The sequence below is a fragment of the Rana temporaria genome, chromosome 4, assembly GCF_905171775.1.
Source record: "Rana temporaria chromosome 4, aRanTem1.1, whole genome shotgun sequence".
NCBI lineage: Eukaryota > Metazoa > Chordata > Amphibia > Anura > Ranidae > Rana > Rana temporaria.
In genome coordinates, this window is record NC_053492.1 from 364776810 (window position 1) to 364796326 (window position 19517).

At 42.2% G+C, this 19517-nt stretch overlaps 1 protein-coding gene across 8 annotated transcripts in view; it reads right to left on the bottom strand.

The window, feature by feature from the left end:
* Positions 1 to 19517, bottom strand: part of ADGRG6 (adhesion G protein-coupled receptor G6) — a 257956-nt gene that overhangs the window by 84797 nt on the left and 153642 nt on the right. For 5 of the 8 annotated variants that reach the window (XR_005748733.1, XM_040350904.1, XM_040350899.1 and 2 more), the window contains 3 exons: positions 17306 to 17542; positions 7836 to 7904; positions 1431 to 1496 (listed from right to left, as the gene is read on the bottom strand). The exons of 1 other annotated variant lie outside the window; for it this stretch is intronic. Coding sequence is in view for 6 of the 7 variants with exons in the window: in XM_040350904.1 (XP_040206838.1) it covers positions 1431 to 1496; positions 7836 to 7904; positions 17306 to 17542 (372 nt within the window). In the remaining variant the exon portion in view is untranslated. The remainder of the gene's footprint in view (positions 1 to 1430; positions 1497 to 7835; positions 7905 to 17305; positions 17543 to 19517) is intronic. 2 more of the 8 variants (XM_040350901.1, XM_040350902.1) reach the window with 2 other exon arrangements.

A 19517-nucleotide genomic window follows, 5' to 3' on the forward strand; every position in this document is an offset into this window, starting at 1 on the left:
ATGCTGAGATTACCAAAGTCAATGAATGGTAGAGTAAATATATCTTATTAAAGAACCATGTACATGGAGGAGTCTAATTTTCAATTACCTTTGATAGGAAAATAGAATGTCGCATTGCATGCTTCACTAAAATGCATATATTTGTAACTTTACATATTTAATGGCCTCAATATATGAAGCAAACTAAAACATGCACATAGTAGTGATACATGTACTGATATGAAATGTAGATGAAAACAATTGATTATGTTTGAAATAACCTTTTATGCAGCACAAGGCATAGCAAACTCACAAACAGAACTATACCTCAATAAATGACGAAATTAAGAAACAATACAAAAAAACACTGAAGGACTAGAAAAATTATTTCATGTTTGTGGAATAGCAATCCCAGCAAGCACTGAAATTTCTGAACTGTTAAAAGTTCTGTCAATAACATCACATACCACACTTTTATTTTCAATCACAGATTGTAAGCTGTCAGAAACCATTTTTATCACTTTCGCCTCTATGTAAAATATAGGAGAAGCAACCCAACGCTATAATCTATCTTTTTTTAATCAAAGACGGAGCTGAGACCAGGATTGTCATTTTAATGGTTTACATGAAACTGCTTATAGGCAGAGTGGCAGCTGAGGACATAAAAGCATGGACCTTGCTTCAGCAACACCAAATTAATAAAATTCCATGTACTTTAATTCATTTTTTCCAATCCTCCAAAAAATTCATATTTTAGACTCTCCTTTAGCAAACCAACAATACTGCGTAAATGCACAAAAGCATGATCTGATCAATGTACTTAAAGTATATGTGTAGCTATTTTCGAATATAGTAAGGAAGGGTTAAAGCACCTGCCAGGTTATTTATTTGTTTGCCTTTTGTTTACCATTGGGGAAATTTCTCTTTACTTCCTGTCCCAGAGATGATACAAGACATTAAAGGAAACCACCCAAAGTCAGGGGAATGCCCCTCTTAAACAGCCGTCCCTAGAACACGTGCCCCCAGTAAAAGATTTCCACTGACTTTTTGATCTAGGGACTACTGTATGATTTTGAATTTTGGAAACATAGGCAGTAATAAAAACCTGACAGAAGGTCTTAAGCTTCCCCACCCTATCCAGAAAACCGAGATAAACAGTTTTGTTTAGAGTTACACTTTAGCTGCTAATGATGAGAAGCATTGCATGAAATCACCAAATCACAAAGTATACCATTTACATTTCTGGATAGAACTACACTCCAAAATGTAGGACATTTTCTTAAAAATAGCCTTACAGGTCTATTGCAAATCTAGATATTCAATTAAGAGCCACTTTTAAAATGTAAGTCTGTTGCATTTAATCATCTGAGGGATGTATATGAATACATTTGTTAATGTTCACCGATACATGTAACAATGTAAGAATATATATTGTACTTTGGGTTTCTTACCAGTTTCTGGAATATCGGTGCTGTTAGTAGTCATGTTAGTAGCTATCATAGTGGATGCTGATGTAGCTGGGAAAACACAATAATAGGTGAGCTTGGGTAGTTACTGGGGTTCCACTGTATAGTTAACTACTTGTGATTAAACTATAAACGCAAATAAAGAAAACAAGGTTATTGGGTGATCAAGCACACAGTTAACTTTGCAATCAGTAGACTACGAAGATTAAAAACTACTTTATTATCGAGGGAGCACTACTATTTTAGAATATGTCAAAACATCCAGTCAAGTTGTGCAGTACCCGCTTCTTAACAGAAGATACAATAATAATAATGCTATCTAAAATCCACAAAAGTAAAATGATAAATTAATGAGGAAAAAGTGGCAAAATCAAGTACCTCCCTTTAACGTTAGTGACTGGACTATCCCATTTAGCTAAAATAATAGAGCTCCCACTGTAGAGATAGATGTCCGACTTTTAAAGCTGAAGATCAGTCAACCAAAATGTACTAGTAGTATGTGTAGGGTTAAATTCTCATTTAGTTTAGAGGAGGTTTAAATTTAAAACATTTTCCCTAGCTCCCCTGGCAGCTGGCACTCTCCTCTTCTCCTGCAATGTCTGCAGTCCCTTAAGTTCCTCAAGTATAGTATGCTGTGCTGAATTATACATAAAGATGTCAGGGAGCAGGCAGCCATACAACCGGTGAAGAGGCATTGCTTCGCCATACTGGCCTGTGGGAGCAAGGAAAATGTAAGTATTCCTCTGCTTAATCTTAGATTCTGGCCTATGCATGTCCATTTGCATGTGGATATCATATGTAGGGCAGCCTATTCATTTTAATGAACAACAAGAAAAAAGAAGTGTGGGATCCTCATTAGCATAACAATAATAATTAATGTAAAAAAATAATAATAGCACACTAAGGCCGGGATCACACTATTGTGAATTGATTGTGGGTTCCCCACATCCAATAAGCAATAGCAGGAGATTGTGACCAGCTCTCTATGAAGCCGGTTCACATATCTCTGATGCGGCTCCAGTGCGAATTTGCACAGGAGCTCTGTGCATCTTTTGGTCCGTTTCAGGTCTGAATTCAGTCCAAAATTCAGGCTGAAATTGGTGAACTAGGATGCACAGCACCTGTGCTGGGATCTGCATCGGCATTAGATGTGAACCGAGCCTTATGCCGCGTACACACGATCATTTTTCGGGTTGTAAAAAAACAAAGTTTTTCAGGCTCTAGAAAAAATTAAGTTTTTTTCAACTTCATAATTAAAACAGCCTTGTCTACACATGATCGTGAAAAAAAATGCTCTAGCAAAGCGCAGTGACGAACAACACGTACAACAGCACTATAAAGGGGAAGTTTCATTCGGATGAAGTCACCCTTTAGCTGATTCCGTGTTGGTAAAAGACGATTTGCGCTTTTCTGTCTGTTACAGCGTGATGAATGTGCTTACTCCATTACGAATGGTAGTTTTACCAGAACGAGCACTCCCGTCTGAGCTTGCGCAGATTTTTCACGTCGTTAAAGCCCACACACGACCATTTTTTACAACCCAAAAAACGACAACGTTTAAAACGTCGTTAAAAAAAAGAGCATGTTCGAAAAAAATAATTGCCCGTTTTTCAGAACCCGAAAAATGCACTGAAGCACACACATGATCGTTTTAAATTACATTTTTAAAAAACGTCGTTTTTTACAACCCGAAAAAGGATCGTGTGTACGCGGCATTACAGTTAAAATTTAAATGTAGATGCTGATTTCCAAGAATTTTAACTGTAAGTGTGCTATTATTTTCTTTTAATGAATTATTATTGTTATCCTAATGAGAACCCCACGCTCCTGTTTTCTTGTTGTTTGAGCTGCTTTGGATCATCTTAAATCTCTTCTGGAAGCTGCAGGATCCTTCTGTCATATTTACTGACCTTGCCGACTGGATTAGGATTCTGATTAGAGTGCATAACATTGATATTTATGCCATTGGACATTGAAAGTTGGGACTTGTAGTGGGTTTTGCTGGTTTGTGGATTTACATTTATTCAATTCAATGGGCTTTCGTACACAGGGGAAATCCAAGGAAAAGTTCCTGACCCTTTTATTTAAAATTGCTCCCCACTAAACAATGGAGTTTGGCCGATTCATGGGGGCGCCATTATGAATTATGAACCCACACATCTCCTAAAGAGCATGTTTCTGTGTGGGTCAGGAATGTTCACAATTTTGAGTGTGTTGCTGACATAGATCTAAACCAAAGGTTAAACCTCCCCTAGACTAAACACACAATTAAACATTATAATCAAAAATTGGAGGATAAGGGGGATCATACTACTGATTTTTCTTTTATGGCTGACTGTGTTGTAGCTTTAAAGGTAATTTTTTCATTATTATTACTTGGGAATCCAATTGAAGCCAATAGTTGCAAAACCACATTCCAACTTTAGCCCCCCCCAAAAAAATAAGAGCACACAGATTTGTGTTTGGGTCTTTCTGAGAGAATTCTCAAATAAATCCCTCTTTCATTAAACTGCTTGCTCAGCTAATAGCTGAACCTGAACATTTGTGTTATAAAGGTATTTTAAAGCCTGTTTAAAGGTCTGTTAAGAAAATACATTTGACAATAAGCAAAGTAAAACACTTCATGCAACAAAATAATCATGAAATTGTCAATGATCATAGATTATTTTGTATTGACAAAACTATAATGTGTTAGGCAAAGGGTGCAAAAAAAACATTGGAATTCTCTTCTGCAAAAACAAATACACAAGAGTTTTTAAAGAGAAAGCTATAGCCTTAGCAAACATGAAAAATGATTGCCCACTCAATAACTCTCATGGGATTCTCGAAAAACCGGTACATTAGAGGAACATATGCTATTACATATGGCAGGGGTGCCCAACCTTGTGAAGAGCAAGGGCCACTTAAGCGACTCGGTAACCGTTCATGGGCCACAATGAGCAGAGTGGCTGGATGGCAGCCCACTATACTCTATAGAACCCACTCTACTCTTTTTTATTTGCGGATCGGCTTAAAGGTAGGCATTTGTAAACGGACACAAGTCCATTTACATCTGCCACTCCTTAGAGGTGAATGGAGGGTCTGATTGGGTCGGACTGACTGGGTGAAAGGGGCCTAATGCCCCGTACACACCATCACTTTATGTTTTGAAAAAAAATGAAGTTTTTAAAAACGTCACTTTAAGTGACCGTGTGTGGGGAAAAACGTTGTTTTATGTCTTGTAAAAAACAACAAAAAAAAATTGAAGCATGCTTCAATTTTATGTGTCGTTTTTCAAAACGTAATTTTTTACTTCACAGAAATTGACCGTGTGTAGCAAAAAACGTCGTTTAAAACGACGTTTTTTTCACCCGCGCATGCCCAGAAGCTACTTATGAAGCAAGCTTCAATGGAAAAACGTGGTGAACGTAACCTCGCTTTGCTAGAACATTGTGAGAAAAACGATGGTGTGTAGGCAACTTCGTCTTTGAAAATTGAAGTTTCAAAAACGTCATTTTTTACTTCACAGAAAATGACGTTTTTTTTCATCACATAAAGTGATGGTGTGTACGGGGCATAAGGCTGCTTTGACACTGATGCACTGTTGTTTACCCGCACCACGACTGCAGCACAGTTCACCTTAGATTAGATTTAATCCTGTAGGTGTGGTGCACTTTCAGAAAGCACACCAAACTCGCAGGTAATAGAAGTCTATGGCTCAGTGCAGGTAACCCGCAGGTGCACTGTTCTGCACCTGTGGATCAGTTTAAAAGCAGTCCAGTAACCACCACAGAACAGATATGCCCATATATACACTGTGATTTTAGTAATAAACGTACCTTTAATAACAGTATTCTATTCTATTCCATCCCAGAGCAGGAGGTCACGGGCCACATCAGAGGGCTCCGCGGGCCACTGGTTGGGCACCCCTGACATATGGTAATAATTTGCACTAACATATGGGTAGCATTGCTACAGGATTACACAGAGTTATGCATTTTGGGTTTCATACCCTGTGATTAAAGGTAGCTCATAGGGTCCAATTTACCTTAGTGTAGTCACACTGTTGCATTTGCAATTTACACCGAATAGCTATTCTGTACTCTCATTAGACATGTGCATTCATTTTCGTCTGAATGCATTTTCATCTGAATTTCAGGGATTTTCGCGTTCGTTTTAACAAATGATAACGAATGTGCAGAATCCGAATGAACCAACATAAAAAATGCTTTATATTAGTTTCGTTACGACAACAGTTCGATATAGATAGAAGATTCAACATGACGGTGACAATAGCGATCTGCATTTATCGAATCTGCGGTCAAATGTGCCTAACCTAACTCTATTAGTCCAAGATTATTCGACATAGAGAGAAAAGATTTGACATTATAGAGACATGAAGATTCGACGAAGCAGCTAAAAACATACGATCGCCACAAACTGACATTTATGGTCAAATGCTCCGCCCATAGGCTATAGAAGAATTCTAATGTTGGTTGACTAGTAATAATAATTTATAAATATAATTATTACTAGTTATACAACATTAGAATTCTACTATAGCTTGTGGGCGGAGCATTTGACCAGAAATGTACGATTGCGGTGTTGTACAGTTTAGCTGTTTCATTGAATCTTCTTAGAACATTCAACGGACACCATAAGCCTTCAATGACAGATTCAACCTTAATTAATTCAGGTTTTTGGACTAATGCATTTTCTAACGAAACAAAATAAATAAAAAATAATTTCGGGAGTAACTAAATAAATGTATTTTTCAGACGAAAATGAAATTCCGAAACAAAGTATTTCAGTGGGCACATGTCTAACTCTCATAGTATTTACTATGCACACACAATGCTCAACGAGATGCATACTAGGCCAATGTACACATGGTTCATTTTCTAACAAATTACATTTCCTAAGCAGTGCATGCTCTAGATCAGTGGTGGTCAACTTTCTTGATATGGGGGGGTGGGGGGTGGGGGTGTTGGCTCAAGTGTTGGCCTTAATATCATTAAAGGCCTGCACATCAAATTCCATGAACATTCGGTACAGATACAACAGACACAAAACGGGATATAGTCAGAGGCCATGGCATTACAAGAAGTGGTAAGAGACTGTGGACATAATACAGGATATGATCAGAGACTGCAGCTGTAATACAAGAGATGGTCAGAGACTGCAGACATGATACAAGAGATGGCCATAGACCCCTGATATTCTGAAGAAGTCTTTAGAGACTGTTAATATGCCATAAGAGTTGTTGGAGACTGTGTACATGCTTCATGTGACAGTCATTGGTTGGTGACATGTTACACGAGACTGCAGGAAATCACTACTGTAACAGGGCAATAAGGAATCTCAGGTTAGTGTCTGCTGAGGCCTGAGTGCCAAAGGGCCATAAGCTGGGCACCAGGGCCTCAGGGTCTAAATGCATATCACCTAAGTGGTGGCATATCTGTAAAAAAATACTCTAATGCTCTCTGCTAGCTATCTTCCATTCCCATTTCATATAACAGCGCTACATGAAATGCAAACTGATACAACTGAAGGCAACAAAAAAAACACTGAAAGTAAAAAAAAGGCAATATTGCATGCTTTGAAAGGTACCACAGTGAACATGTAAACATGCACTCGTAACTTTTTAAATAGGGCTTCCTGCATGTGAATGGCAGCAGGGATGGTGTCCCAGCATCACAAGCAAATGTATCCTAAGATCGTAAGTGAAAAGCCTGGGCAAAGTCCATCACTGGGGGATCTGGAAAAAGCTAAGGATCCCAAAATTAACAAGAATAGAGCACTGTCCCCTGCCAAATCCTGTCAATGTTCCCCCACCACCACGTTACTTATCATATGTTACTCATGGCATTCTAAAAAAAAACATGCTATTGCCATCCTTATATGAAGTACTTTGCAATAACTGAAATGATTAAAACGTATAATGCAATATATCCTAATTAGTAATGGCTTTAAATGTATAAATTAAATAAATCATTAACACTGCTTGCTTTATTTGGATTTGCAGAGGGGATATTAATGCAAAAAAAAAGTTTTGGTGTAAGATACAGTATATCATCATTCGTCAAGTTCTTCAAGGCCAGACATTCTTTTTTATGGAGCCAGAGGAAATGCTTACCCATAGAAGCAACAGGTGATAGTTGTTTTTCTATAATCTGAACTATAACATACTTTCTCAAACTTAAGTACCAGCAAACTCATAGATACACAATAATATATTATAATATACTTTAAAATATTTATAATAAGAACACATAATGTATATGTAATGTTCAACAGCTGAAATATTACATAGCAGGATCAGAAATTGTATGCAAACACCAGACAATGGTTACAATCATCTAGGCTACCTCGCTTACTTGATAACCAACAACATACAACATGGATTCTTACCAGGAATAGGACTATACGTGGTAATGTTAGTGGTGATGAAAGCAGATGGTAAAGCAGGTGTTACAGTGGCTGGTAAAATATAAAATACAAATAGTTGAAGGCATGGATAGCACAGCAAGTGATGGTGATGGTGATGAAAAAACAATTTGTTCAACATTTTAGTTATGCACATATGTGGAAGTGTAATCTTTTGTAAAACATTTTTAAGTTAAAGCAGCTCAGCGTACATTTACAGCATGATGATGAAGTAACTCCCATACACCTGCGTGGAAGTGAGGTCATCGCGGCCCAGCCATACAAACAGCCGAACAGACCGAACCCGGAAGAAAGACCGGGAGAGGATGGAAACACCATCTGCTGTGCATACTAGCACATTATGGCTAACAGCTCCTGGGACCATTTCTTTTAGAAAAAATAAATGCCATTCTAGTTCTGCAATTTGGTGCTATGCTTCCAGAAAGGTACCAGCAATGCTTTTGAAAATGAAAACTTAAACTGCATTTATAACCCAAATTTTAAGTGTAACTGTAGCCAAATCTTTTCTTTAAGTTTGGATGATAGAGGAATGGTTAGAGCCTCTGCTAGGTTTTCATTGCCCCCTGTGTCCACTGTGAATAAAACATTTACTGGTAGATAAAAGGGAAATTCTCTGAAATGGAGGTGCTCTGCACCCTGAGCCCACCCTTTTTTTAAGCCAATCAGAGCCTAAAGTTCTGTACACATGCTCGGTTTTCCCAGCAATAAAAAGCAGGAAAACTGCCATGAGAGCTTTGGCCGGGAATTCCGGCCATGTGTATGCTCCCTCTGCACTGCCTTGCAGTGTTTCCCCATAGGAAAGTATTAGTAAATCTCTATTTTCCCACCAGGATCCCCGGCTGTTTCCCTGTTGGGAAAACTGCGAGGAAGCATACATGTCCGGTTTTCCCGGCCAAAAGCTCTCTTGCAGTTTTCCTGGCAGGAAAACCGGTCTTGTGTACGGGGCTTCAGGCTCTTATCATGCATGTGATTCTAATAAAATGTAAAACATTTAAATCCCTAGGAATGAATAGGTCCGGGACCCTGCGTGTAGATTAGGGGCTAGGCGCCCCATATGGACGGGCTGCCACTGTTCGTGTCTGTTTTTGGGCTTGTCTGTTAATCTACATCTCTGGTGCTGCTCTCCCCACCTCTTGTGTACTTTTTCCTTATACATATAATTGTCCACCATTTTCTGCTATCCCAACCCTGATTAAATTTTGATGGACATCTTGCTTAGGTAACATGATGGTTTGTCATTCCTTTTACTTGCCTTTGGCACTTTCCATTAATGCCTAGGTTTGGCTACATCCTTCATTTATGACTGTTTTGCATGTACTATTTTGGTTTTGTTTTTCTGTGCTTATAATTTGGACATTTGCCTGACAATTTTTGTTTTAGCTGGAACTTCGACCTCTGCATTTGATGATATTATCCAATGTGGATAGTAATGATAAGAGGGGTTTTTAGGGTACCGTATGTGTATATTTTGTCCTAAGAAACATTGAAATAAAACTTCATCACTGTGTGTTCACTCTTTGAGCCTCATGAATGAAATGAATGCAGCCTTGTCTTTTAGATTTTATGTACTTCATGCTTTCTCTTGAATACGTGTCCATGTTTTGCTAGACAACGGCAACCTGACTGAGTACCCAGGTGTGCAGTGTCATTATATACTCGGGTCTGAGGATAGCTCAGGGCTCCCAATTTGAAGACAGCTTCCAGTGGTGGAGCCAGAGGTCTCATCAAGGGGTCAGAGGGCCCAGCTAGAAGCCATGAGACAGAGGGTTTCAGTTTCAGGAGTCAAGTTGACTCTTATTGGGTGTCAGGAGAACCCCAATCCATAATTTTTATTTTTTAAATATTATCTAATTTAAATGTTTTAAAAATAATATTTTTTACAATATTTTCTATATAACTTTAAAATGTTTATAAAAATTACATTTATATTTGCTGACCTTTGTTTTGCATCATATTTCCTTTTAAACTGCACTTGCACTTTATATCAGTTGTGTTTATATATTACATACAGTGTAGTATGAGTGAGTGAGAGACTTGTAAAGCGCAACACATGCGAACTGAATCGCCTCTGGGCGCTGCATCCATTCCATGGGTAAGGAACCCCTTGACCATGTATATGCAGAATAAAATGGTCCTCTTGCAATCTTCTGCATGTAGCTTAAGCGAAAAGACATGGATAATAACAAAAGTCTAACAGAGCTTCTAACCCTTTCCTATTATATCCAAAATTCGTTGGAGCTGTGCTTTAATGTTATATCAATGTGTTATGTTAATTGCTACACTGTCATTCCACTTTATTATATCTGTATAAGTAGAACATACTTTATACCATATCCCAAAATATTTCACAGATTTGGTGCTGTACTTCAGACATTTTCAGAAGCTGTGAGATTTAAGCTGGGTTTACATTATACAATTTTCTTATTCAGTTTTCTTTAGATTTACCTACAACTATGTAGTGCAAGAACCTGCCTGATTGCACATACATTGAACATGTTTAGGTTTGACCTCATATTATATGTTTTTGGTAAATCTAAAAGAGAATTGCACATGAAAATTGTATAATGTATGGTCAGCCTTAGTTTGCCTAAATGGAGTGCTTCTATAATGAAAAAATCCAATTGTCAAGGGATTCGTTATACACAGAAAAAAAAATCTATGGCAGAGGGAGAGCATCTACTTCAACATTGAGTATCAAATTTTTATTAGTAAACAATATATTTTTTCTAGATGCTCCATAGCTAACCATCTCATGGATCTCATCAGTGTAGGTCAGGCAAAATAGAAAAGTAATAGCCCACACTAAAGGCAAATGGTTGTTCACTTTGCAAAGAAAGTTGCACTTTGCAAGTGACATTTCCCTAGGGCAGGGGTGCCCAACCTTTTGAAGAGCGAGGGCCACTTAAGCAAATTGGTAATCGGTCGCGGGCCACAATATGGGCCCTCCGATCCAGCCATTCGGAAGAGGACAGATGCCCTTCTGTTTTTTGTTTTTTTTGGCGGATTGGTTTGGAAGTAGGTGGGTGTAAACATACACAAGTCAGGTTACATCTGCTGCTCCATAAAGGTGAATGGAGGGTCCAATTCCGTCAAACTGATAATGTGAAAGGGACCTATGGTTGCTTTCACACTAATGCGCTGTGATTTACCCACACCGCGGGTGCAGCGCAGTGCACCTGTGGCTTTCCAGCAGGTTAGCTGCAATTTGCTATAGACTTCTATTATATCCTGCAGGTGTGGTGCACTGTCTGAAAGCGCACCAAACCTGCAGGTTAAAACAGAGTGCATTTGGTATTGCTCCACTTGTGACAGGAGCCGGCACTATACAGGAAGCATCAGCTTATGTGGCTCTGCTGCGCAGCCTCTTGCTTCCTCTACTGCCATCTTCATTCACAACACTGATGCTCTGGGATGGCGGGTTGGCAAACCAGGATCTGGGCTTGCCATCCCAGAGAAGGAGGTCGCGGGCCACATCAGAAGGCTCTGCGGGCCACATGTGGCCCCCGGGTCACTGGTTGGTCACCCCTGCCCTAGGGCTTAGTGAATGTGGTGCAATTTCACTTTGCAAAGAATACCCAAACATATGCATGGAAAATAATAAAGAGCATTTTTGCTTGCATATGATTTGATGTTGAAAGTCAACATAACTCAACGTTACTTACTAAGCTCTGGGTAAGATCCCTTTGCAAAGCGCAACTTACCTTGCAAAGTGTCTTTATTAATTCAACCCCAATGTGCTTTGGCATTCTAATTATGTTGTCTGGGTTAAAGCTGAACTCCAGGCATGTAAATCTATTTCTAAACTCAGAGGCGTAACTAGAAACTTCAGGGCCCCAGTGCAAGAAATCATGAAGGGCCCCCCCATCAGTGTCAGCGGTGGTGTTGAAGGGGTGGCAACGGTGGTGTTGGGGGAGATAGAAGCGGTGGTGTTGAGGGGGGGTGACAGCGGTAGTGTTGGGTGGTGGCAGCGGTGGTATTGAGGGGGGTGGCAACGGTAGTGTTGGGGGGGTGGCAGCGGTGGTGTTGGGGGGGGGGGGGTGGCAGCAATAGTGTTGTGGGGGGTGGCAGTGGTGGTATTGACGGGGGTGGCAGTGGTGGTATTGACGGGGGTGGCAGCGGTAGTTTTGTGGGGGGTGGCAGTGGTGGTGTTGAGGGGGTGGCAGCGGTGTTGTTGAGGGGGTGGCAGCGGTGTTGTTGAGGGGGGGTGACAGCAGTGGTATTGAGGGGGGGTGGCAGCGGTAGTGTTGGGGGGTGGCAGCGGTAGTGTTGGGGGTGGCAGCGGTAGTGTTGGGGGTGGCAGCGGTAGTGTTGGGGGGTGGCAGTGGTAGTGTTGAGGGGGGGTGGCAGCGGTAGTGTTGAGGGGGGGTGGCAGCAGTGGTGTTGAGGGGGGGTGGTAGCAGTAGTGTTGTGGGGGGTGGCAGCGGTGGTATTCAGGGGGGGGTGGCAGCGGTAGTGTTGGGGGGTGGCATCGGTGGTGTTGAGAGGGGGTGGCAGCAGTAGTGTTGTGGGGGTGATATTGAGGGGTGGCAGCGGTGTTGTTGAGGGGGGTGGCAGCGATGTTGTTGAGGGGGGTAACAGCGGTGGTGTTGAGGGGGGTAACAGCGGTGGTGTTGAGGGGGGGTGGCAGCAGTGATGTTGAGGGGGGTGACAGTGGTGGCAATGATGGGGGGTGGCAGCAGTGGTGTTGAAGGGGGGTGGCAGCGGTGTTGTTAAGGGGGGGTGACAGTGGTGGTGTTGAGGGGGGGTGGCAGCGGTAGTGTTGAGGGGGGGTGGCAGCGGTAGTGTTGAGGGGGGTTGGCAGCGGTGGTGTTGTGGGGGGTTGGCAGCGGTGGTGTTGAGGGGGGTGGGCAGCGGTGGTGTTGAGGGGGGTGGGCAGCGGTGGTGTTGAGGGGGGGTGGCAGCGGTAGTGTTGAGGGGGGGTGGCAGCGGTAGTGTTGAGGGGGGGTGGCAGCGGTGGTGTTGGGGGGTGGGCAGCGGTGGTGTTGAGGGGGGGTGGCAGCGGTGGTGTTGGGGGGTGGCAGCGGTGGTGTTGTGGGGGGTTGGCAGCGGTGGTGTTGAGGGGGGTGGGCAGCGGTGGTGTTGAGGGGGGTTGGCAGCGGTGGTGTTGAGGGGGGTGGGCAGCGGTGGTGTTGAGGGGGGGTGGCAGCGGTAGTGTTGAGGGGGGTGGCAGCGGTAGTGTTGAGGGGGGGTGGCAGCGGTGGTGTTGGGGGGTGGGCAGCGGTGGTGTTGAGGGGGGTGGGCAGCGGTGGTGTTGAGGGGGGTTGGCAGCGGTGGTGTTGAGGGGGGTTGACAGCGGTGGTGTTGAGGGGGGTTGACAGCGGTGGTGTTGAGGGGGTGGCAGCAGTAGTGTTGTGGGGGCAGTGGTACTCGAGGGGGGGTGGTAGCAGTGGTAGTGCCATCCTCAAACCACCACCACCTCTTACTGATCCCACCCCCCCCCTTTATCACCTCTGTTGTAGTGATGATGGGGGGGATAGGGATGAGATCTGCGGTGGTGGGGGGATGGGATCGATTGCAGTGCAAAATGCCACTTGACAGGACTTACCAGTAATCAATCGATTCCCCCTCAGAAATCTGTCACTGTGCCTCCTCCAGGAATGCCTTGCTTGCCTCATGGGTACGACGGGACAGGTAGTCGATGCAGTCGCAGAGGGGAGAGCTCCTCCCCCGCCTTCACTCAATAGGTGTTTTTCAGTGGACTCCGCCCCCTTCATTCTCTCTGTCTCTGGATAGGCGGGGACGGGCGGTACACAGTCTCGCAATGCTGTGCTGCCTCTGCCTTCTCTCTTCCCTCAGCGGGCGAAAGCCCCCCTCCCCGCGGCGGAACAAACCACACAGTCAGGCGGGCACCTCACGCGGGCGGCAGGCGGGCACCTCACGCGGGCGGCAGGCGGGCACCTCACGCGGGCGGCAGGCGGGCACCTCACGCGGGCAAACAGCCGGACGGCGGGCCCCCCTGAAGTGGCGGAACTACAGGGCCCAGTCGCAAGTGCGACTGTTGCGACCATGATAATTCCGCCACTGTCTAAACTGTTGGTATAAACATATGAAACCGCCCCTAATATCCTGTACCACCACTGCGCCAAAGTAAAAAAAATGTGAAATGAAAGATGCCACGTAAAAAATAATAATGATAAACTGAATTTCAACCTATAAACCAAACTGTGGAAATAGGACAAAAATGTAGCACTCATGAGATCAGCACCCAAGTACCAATCACTAAATAACTGTAAAAAAATCTATATATATATATATATATATAAATAGTCCCACGTGACATGTGGCTAATTAATAAATAAATGAATAGTCCATAAAGTAAAGTGATATTCAAACAAGATTCAATCTTCTTAAAATCTTCCACCACACCACCGTGCTTGTGACACCACCCCTCAGAAATCGCACTCACCAGCCAAAATTGCCTCCCACTCTCATGTTCGGCTCAAGAGCTTGTTAATTAGAGCTCCAAAGGGTTAAACGACCATCCACTGTGTGTTTCAACTCAGGACAAAATGACAATCCAATATACAACTGTGTTTCAACTCAGAGTTTATCCACACATGTAAGTAAGAAAAAGTGCTCCAATAGTGTAAAATAGTAATGAATAGTAACGACCAATTTATTAAAATCCACACAAGCACTTCAATTATTGCACTCACATGACTACCTTTAAAAACCAGCCTTAAAAAAAATCACAGCAAACATGTGTATATGATGGCTCTGCAGTGCTTTGCGGTCACAGCGGACGCAGGTTATGCGCTCAATCAAGGTCTCTCACCCCCTCCTGGATCCCAGATCATGCAGATCATATCCCCCATGCTTAGCTGCAGTGTCTCACGTCAGTGTAGATTCCTGTCATGCAGCCACGCCCCCAGTTGAAACACACAGTGGATGGTCGTTTATCCCTTTGGAGTTCTAACTAACAAGCTCTTGAGCAGAACACGAGAGTGGGAGGCAATTTTAGCTGGTGAGTGCGATTCCAGAGAGGTGGTGTCACAAGCACGGCGGTGTGGTGGAAGATTTTAAGAAGACTGAATCTTGTTTGAATATCACTTCACTTTATGGACTATCAATTTATTTATTATGTGGGACTATTTATATATATATATATATATATATATATATATATATATATATATATATATATTAGTTTTATCACTAGTGATTTGTTTACAGTTATTTAGTGATTGGTACTTGGGTGCTGATCTCATGAGCGCTAAATTTTTGTCCAATTTTCACAGTTTGGTTTATAGGTTGAAATTCAGTTTATCATGTAAATCTATTTGTATCATTGTAGCTGCATCTTTTACCACATGGGTGGAACTATCACCATAGGAGCCCACAAAGCTGTCATGGGGCCTAGACCATGAGGGAACCCAGTCAGGGGGCCCTAGGGACAAAGAGAGCTTGGTGCCTCTACAGTTAAACTGGGAATCTAGACGTTTGTTAGCACACTGTGACAGCGGCAATCGGGTGGGTTGTCACAACATGTATGGGTCTTGCTGATGGAGGTCTGAGTAGGGCTGGAATCATTCATTTGCATTTGGCAAGCCATTTCTATTGGGGTAATAAAAAATAACTCTGCTAGTACACTAACATTGTGGGCCAGATCCACAGAGAGAGTACGCCGGCGTATCTACTGATACGCCGGCGTACTTTCAAATTTCCCGCGTCGTATCTTTAGTTTGAATCCTCAAACCAAGATACAACGGCATCTGGGTTCGATCCGACAGGCGTACGGCTTCGTACTCCTTTCGATCGTAGATGCAATACTTTGGCATCCGCTGGGTGGAGTTTGCGTCTTTTTCCGCGTCGGGTATGCAAATTACCTTTTTCCGACGATCCACAAACGTACGCGCGGCCGTCGCATTCTCTTACGTCGTCTAGTTGGCTTTTTCCGGCGCATAGTTAAAGCTGGTATTTTGTGGCGTATAGTTAGACTTGCCATGTTAAGTATGGCCGTCGTTCCCGCGTCGAAATTAGAATTTTTGCGTAAGTTGTCCCTGAATAGGGATGGACGTAATTCACGTCTAAGTTAAAAAAATGACGTTGCGACATCATTTAGCGCAATGCACGGCGGGAAACGGCGGGAAATTTAGGGACGGCGCATGCGCCGTTCATTTGGCGCGGGGACGCGCTTCATTTAAATGAAACACGCCACCTACTCGCCGATTTGAATTACGCGCCGAGAGATACACTACGCCACCGTAACTTACGGCGCAAATTCTTTGTGGATTCAAAGAATTAAAAAGTAAGTTACAGCGGCGTAGCGTACCTCACATACGCTGCGCCCATCTAAATGTATGTGGATCTGGCCCTTTGTATCTATTCTTCTGTTTACTCCTATTCTGCAGTGCCTCACTCTGTAGGTCCCACTGTATCGTTTTATATACAGTGGTGCACATCCTATTCACAGTTATGTTATCTACTCATGCGCCTGTTGCTTCTCTAAGAATAAAATCTCTTTGCCTTGCTCCACTAAAGTCTCTGCAGACAGCTTTCAAACAGATAATAAGTACAGAATGCAGAGTGAGTAAATTCTTTGCGTAGTGCCAACAGTGGTGTCTTCTCCTGAAATGACTGCAGCTCAGAGTTCAGCTTTAAACACAACTAACACAATTGAGAGTGCATACTGTATTTAAATAAGTCTTTAAAGCTATTGAAGTAATAGCATAGATAAAAAGGGAAACACTACTGAAAGGAGCACAAGACCCTTAACCATGACATGCAAGAGACTGGAAAACACCTAAAATATACAGATGCTTATAATAATGTAATTGTAATGTCTGTTAATTGGGAATAGTGCTTTAATTTCATAGCAATATTTGCATTAAAGTTCAGCTGAATTTCAGTTAAAATCAGCTTAAAACATTCCAAGTGCCTGAAAAACAAAAGGTCTGCAAAATCTTTCACGTTTTTTTATAGACTGAGTAGAAAATCTTGTTTCCTGAGGATGGTCTCCCTGCAGAGGCCCGAAAAACTCCCTGCTAAATCAAAGCTAGAGCTCTCCAATCATTAGGAAGTATTATATTTCCTTATTGCAAAGCTTGTCACCTGACTCAGCAGGATGTGTGTCAGACCTCCGCAGAGAGACTACTGTTTCCACACAAAGAGCAAGAATTTTTCTCTACAGCATGTTGGCAAATTTCAGACTTTACTATGTAGGCTGTAGCTGCTTTCTAAAGAAACCAACGTGTTTCCCATGTTTTAATCATGTGAAATGTATTTGGCTGATTTAAACTGAAAGTTCAGTTGAGCTTTAAATATATATTGACCCATTCAAATTATCTATCACATTAAGTTCAGACATTAGAGCATTTAATTAGTTAATTCAGTAATCATTGGAAGCAAATTGCAACTGCATATTTTAGTTCAATTTTGTTTTCCAGAAAAGGTTAAAAAAAAACACGCATAATATGGAAGATATGCTTTCTTACCATATGTGATATTGGTAGGAAGAAAACGGTTAGTGATGATAGCAGTGGATGATGAAAAAGTTACATTAGACGGTGGAGTTACATGAGATGGCATGGGGGATGATGTTACAGTAGATGGTCTAGTTACAGTGGTTGTTGAAGTATTAATGGATGGAGAAGATACAGTGGTGGCCGAAGTAGTAGTAGATGTGGAAGTTACAATGGTTGTTGAAGTTAAGATGGGTGCCACTGTAGCTGCTAATAAACAGAAAACATAAATCAACAAGAAATGTGATGTAGCATAAATATGCAACATAAAACCTAAAGGGAAATCAAGGTTTTTAACATATTAATATAAAACAAATTATCTTCAGTGGTCAAATGAGAATTACAAAAGGCTTTCACTACTAAATAGTATGCAAACAAGCATGATTCTGTTATTTTTAAAGGGTGATCTTTACAATATGACTTCTATTTGTTTTTTCACCAATATAAAAATTTAAATGAGTAAGAAAGAATTGTCAGAATTTAGGGTTATTTTTTTAGTAGAACTTTTCTTTCCTGTTAAGAAGGTTGAAACTGCAGTTTAGATTTTAGCCAAAAATTGAACATCATATATGCATTAGTGGTTTTAACTGTTCTTTGACTGGGTATTAAAGACAAAAAAACTATAGTTAAAAGGATTGGTTTTTACACATAGGCTACTAAGTAATCGAATAGAACAGTGGTTCTCAACCTGGGGGTCACCAAATCCTGGGCTGTTTTTGAAGCCTGCACTGCTCTCCAAGCCTTTTTGCAGCCGCCCAGCTGGGCTGTCCCTGGAGCGTGCGGTCGCCCACTCAGCCTATTCGCAGCTGCCCATTCAGTTCACGGCATGACTGGGGGGCAGTTGACCATGTGAGGAATGTGAAGTGGAAGGGGCTGGAGGAAATCCTATCTCCCGATTTCGGCATAGGTGTCACTGCTACAGCAGATGACTTTAATCAAGAGCACCTAAGTTGGCTGATCAGAACTCCCCCCAGCATTGCCACTCATCCCCCCCCCCCCCCATGGAGGAATAAAAATAGAGAATACATGGAAGGGAGAGGAAAAAAGGGGGAGGAACAAAGAAAAAGGGAGAGAAAGATTAAGAGAAAGAAAAAGAAAGACGGGTAGAGAGGGATGGAAAAAAATAGGATAGAGAGAGATAAAAGGGAAAGAAAGGAGAACAAATAGAAAGAGTGGAACATCCTAAAATGTACCATAAGGGTTTTAATATTGAATGAGTGGAAGCGACTCAGGGAACGCTAAATGTCCATGGGTTAGGGGAGCAAATTACTTGTCTTGCCTTGGGTGACAACCCACGCTACGAAAATAATTTTACTGTTAGGGGTCCCCACAACTTGGGAAATGTTATCAAGGGGTCACGGCACTAGAAGGTTGAGAACCCCTGGAATAGAAGGTTTAGTTTGCCAAGTTCTCTACATCAGACCATAAAACGGGACAACTAAGAAAAAGGGACAAGGGAATTTGGTTTCAAAAGAGAGACAGGCCCTCTAAATAAGGTAAATTTGGAGGTATGCCAATGCATTAAACAAGGTGCAAATATTTCTCCATAATAAAGACAAATTGTATGCTGTTAATCCAAACTTAAATTAGAACTAAGGCTACTTTCACGCTTGGGTGGGGGGCGTTAGCAGTAAATCGCTTTACTGCTGTTATAGCGGCGCTTTTCGGCTGCTAGCAGGGCACTTTTAACCCCCACTAGCAGCCAAGGAAAGGGTTAAAAGCACCGGAAAAGCGCAGCTGTGGAAGCACTTTGCAGGTGCTTCGGCAGCAGTGCCCATTGATTTCAATGGCAGGGGCAGTTTAGGAGCAGTGTATACACCGTCCCAAAGATACTGCTTGCAGGACTTTTTTTTCCCGTTTTTCATGCGCTATTTTAAGCGCAAAAAAATGCCTGTAAAATGCCTCAGTGTGAAAGTAGCCTAAAGGCAAAAGTAAGATAATGTAATAAATCCTGTAAAGTTTATGTCTGCCCTTTTTGTTCTGATAGGGAGATTTACCTTCCCTTCATGTCCCATAGCTAAAACAAGAAGCGAGAGTAAATCCCTGCAAATTATGGGAATCTCTTGGGGACCACCGGTTCACCAGAACTAGCGTGCCCATTGAAAGATTTTCCCTCTATTACTGTTATTGGGACAACCCAAAACGGGGACACAGACAGAATGAAAACTGACAGGTTCTAATCCCT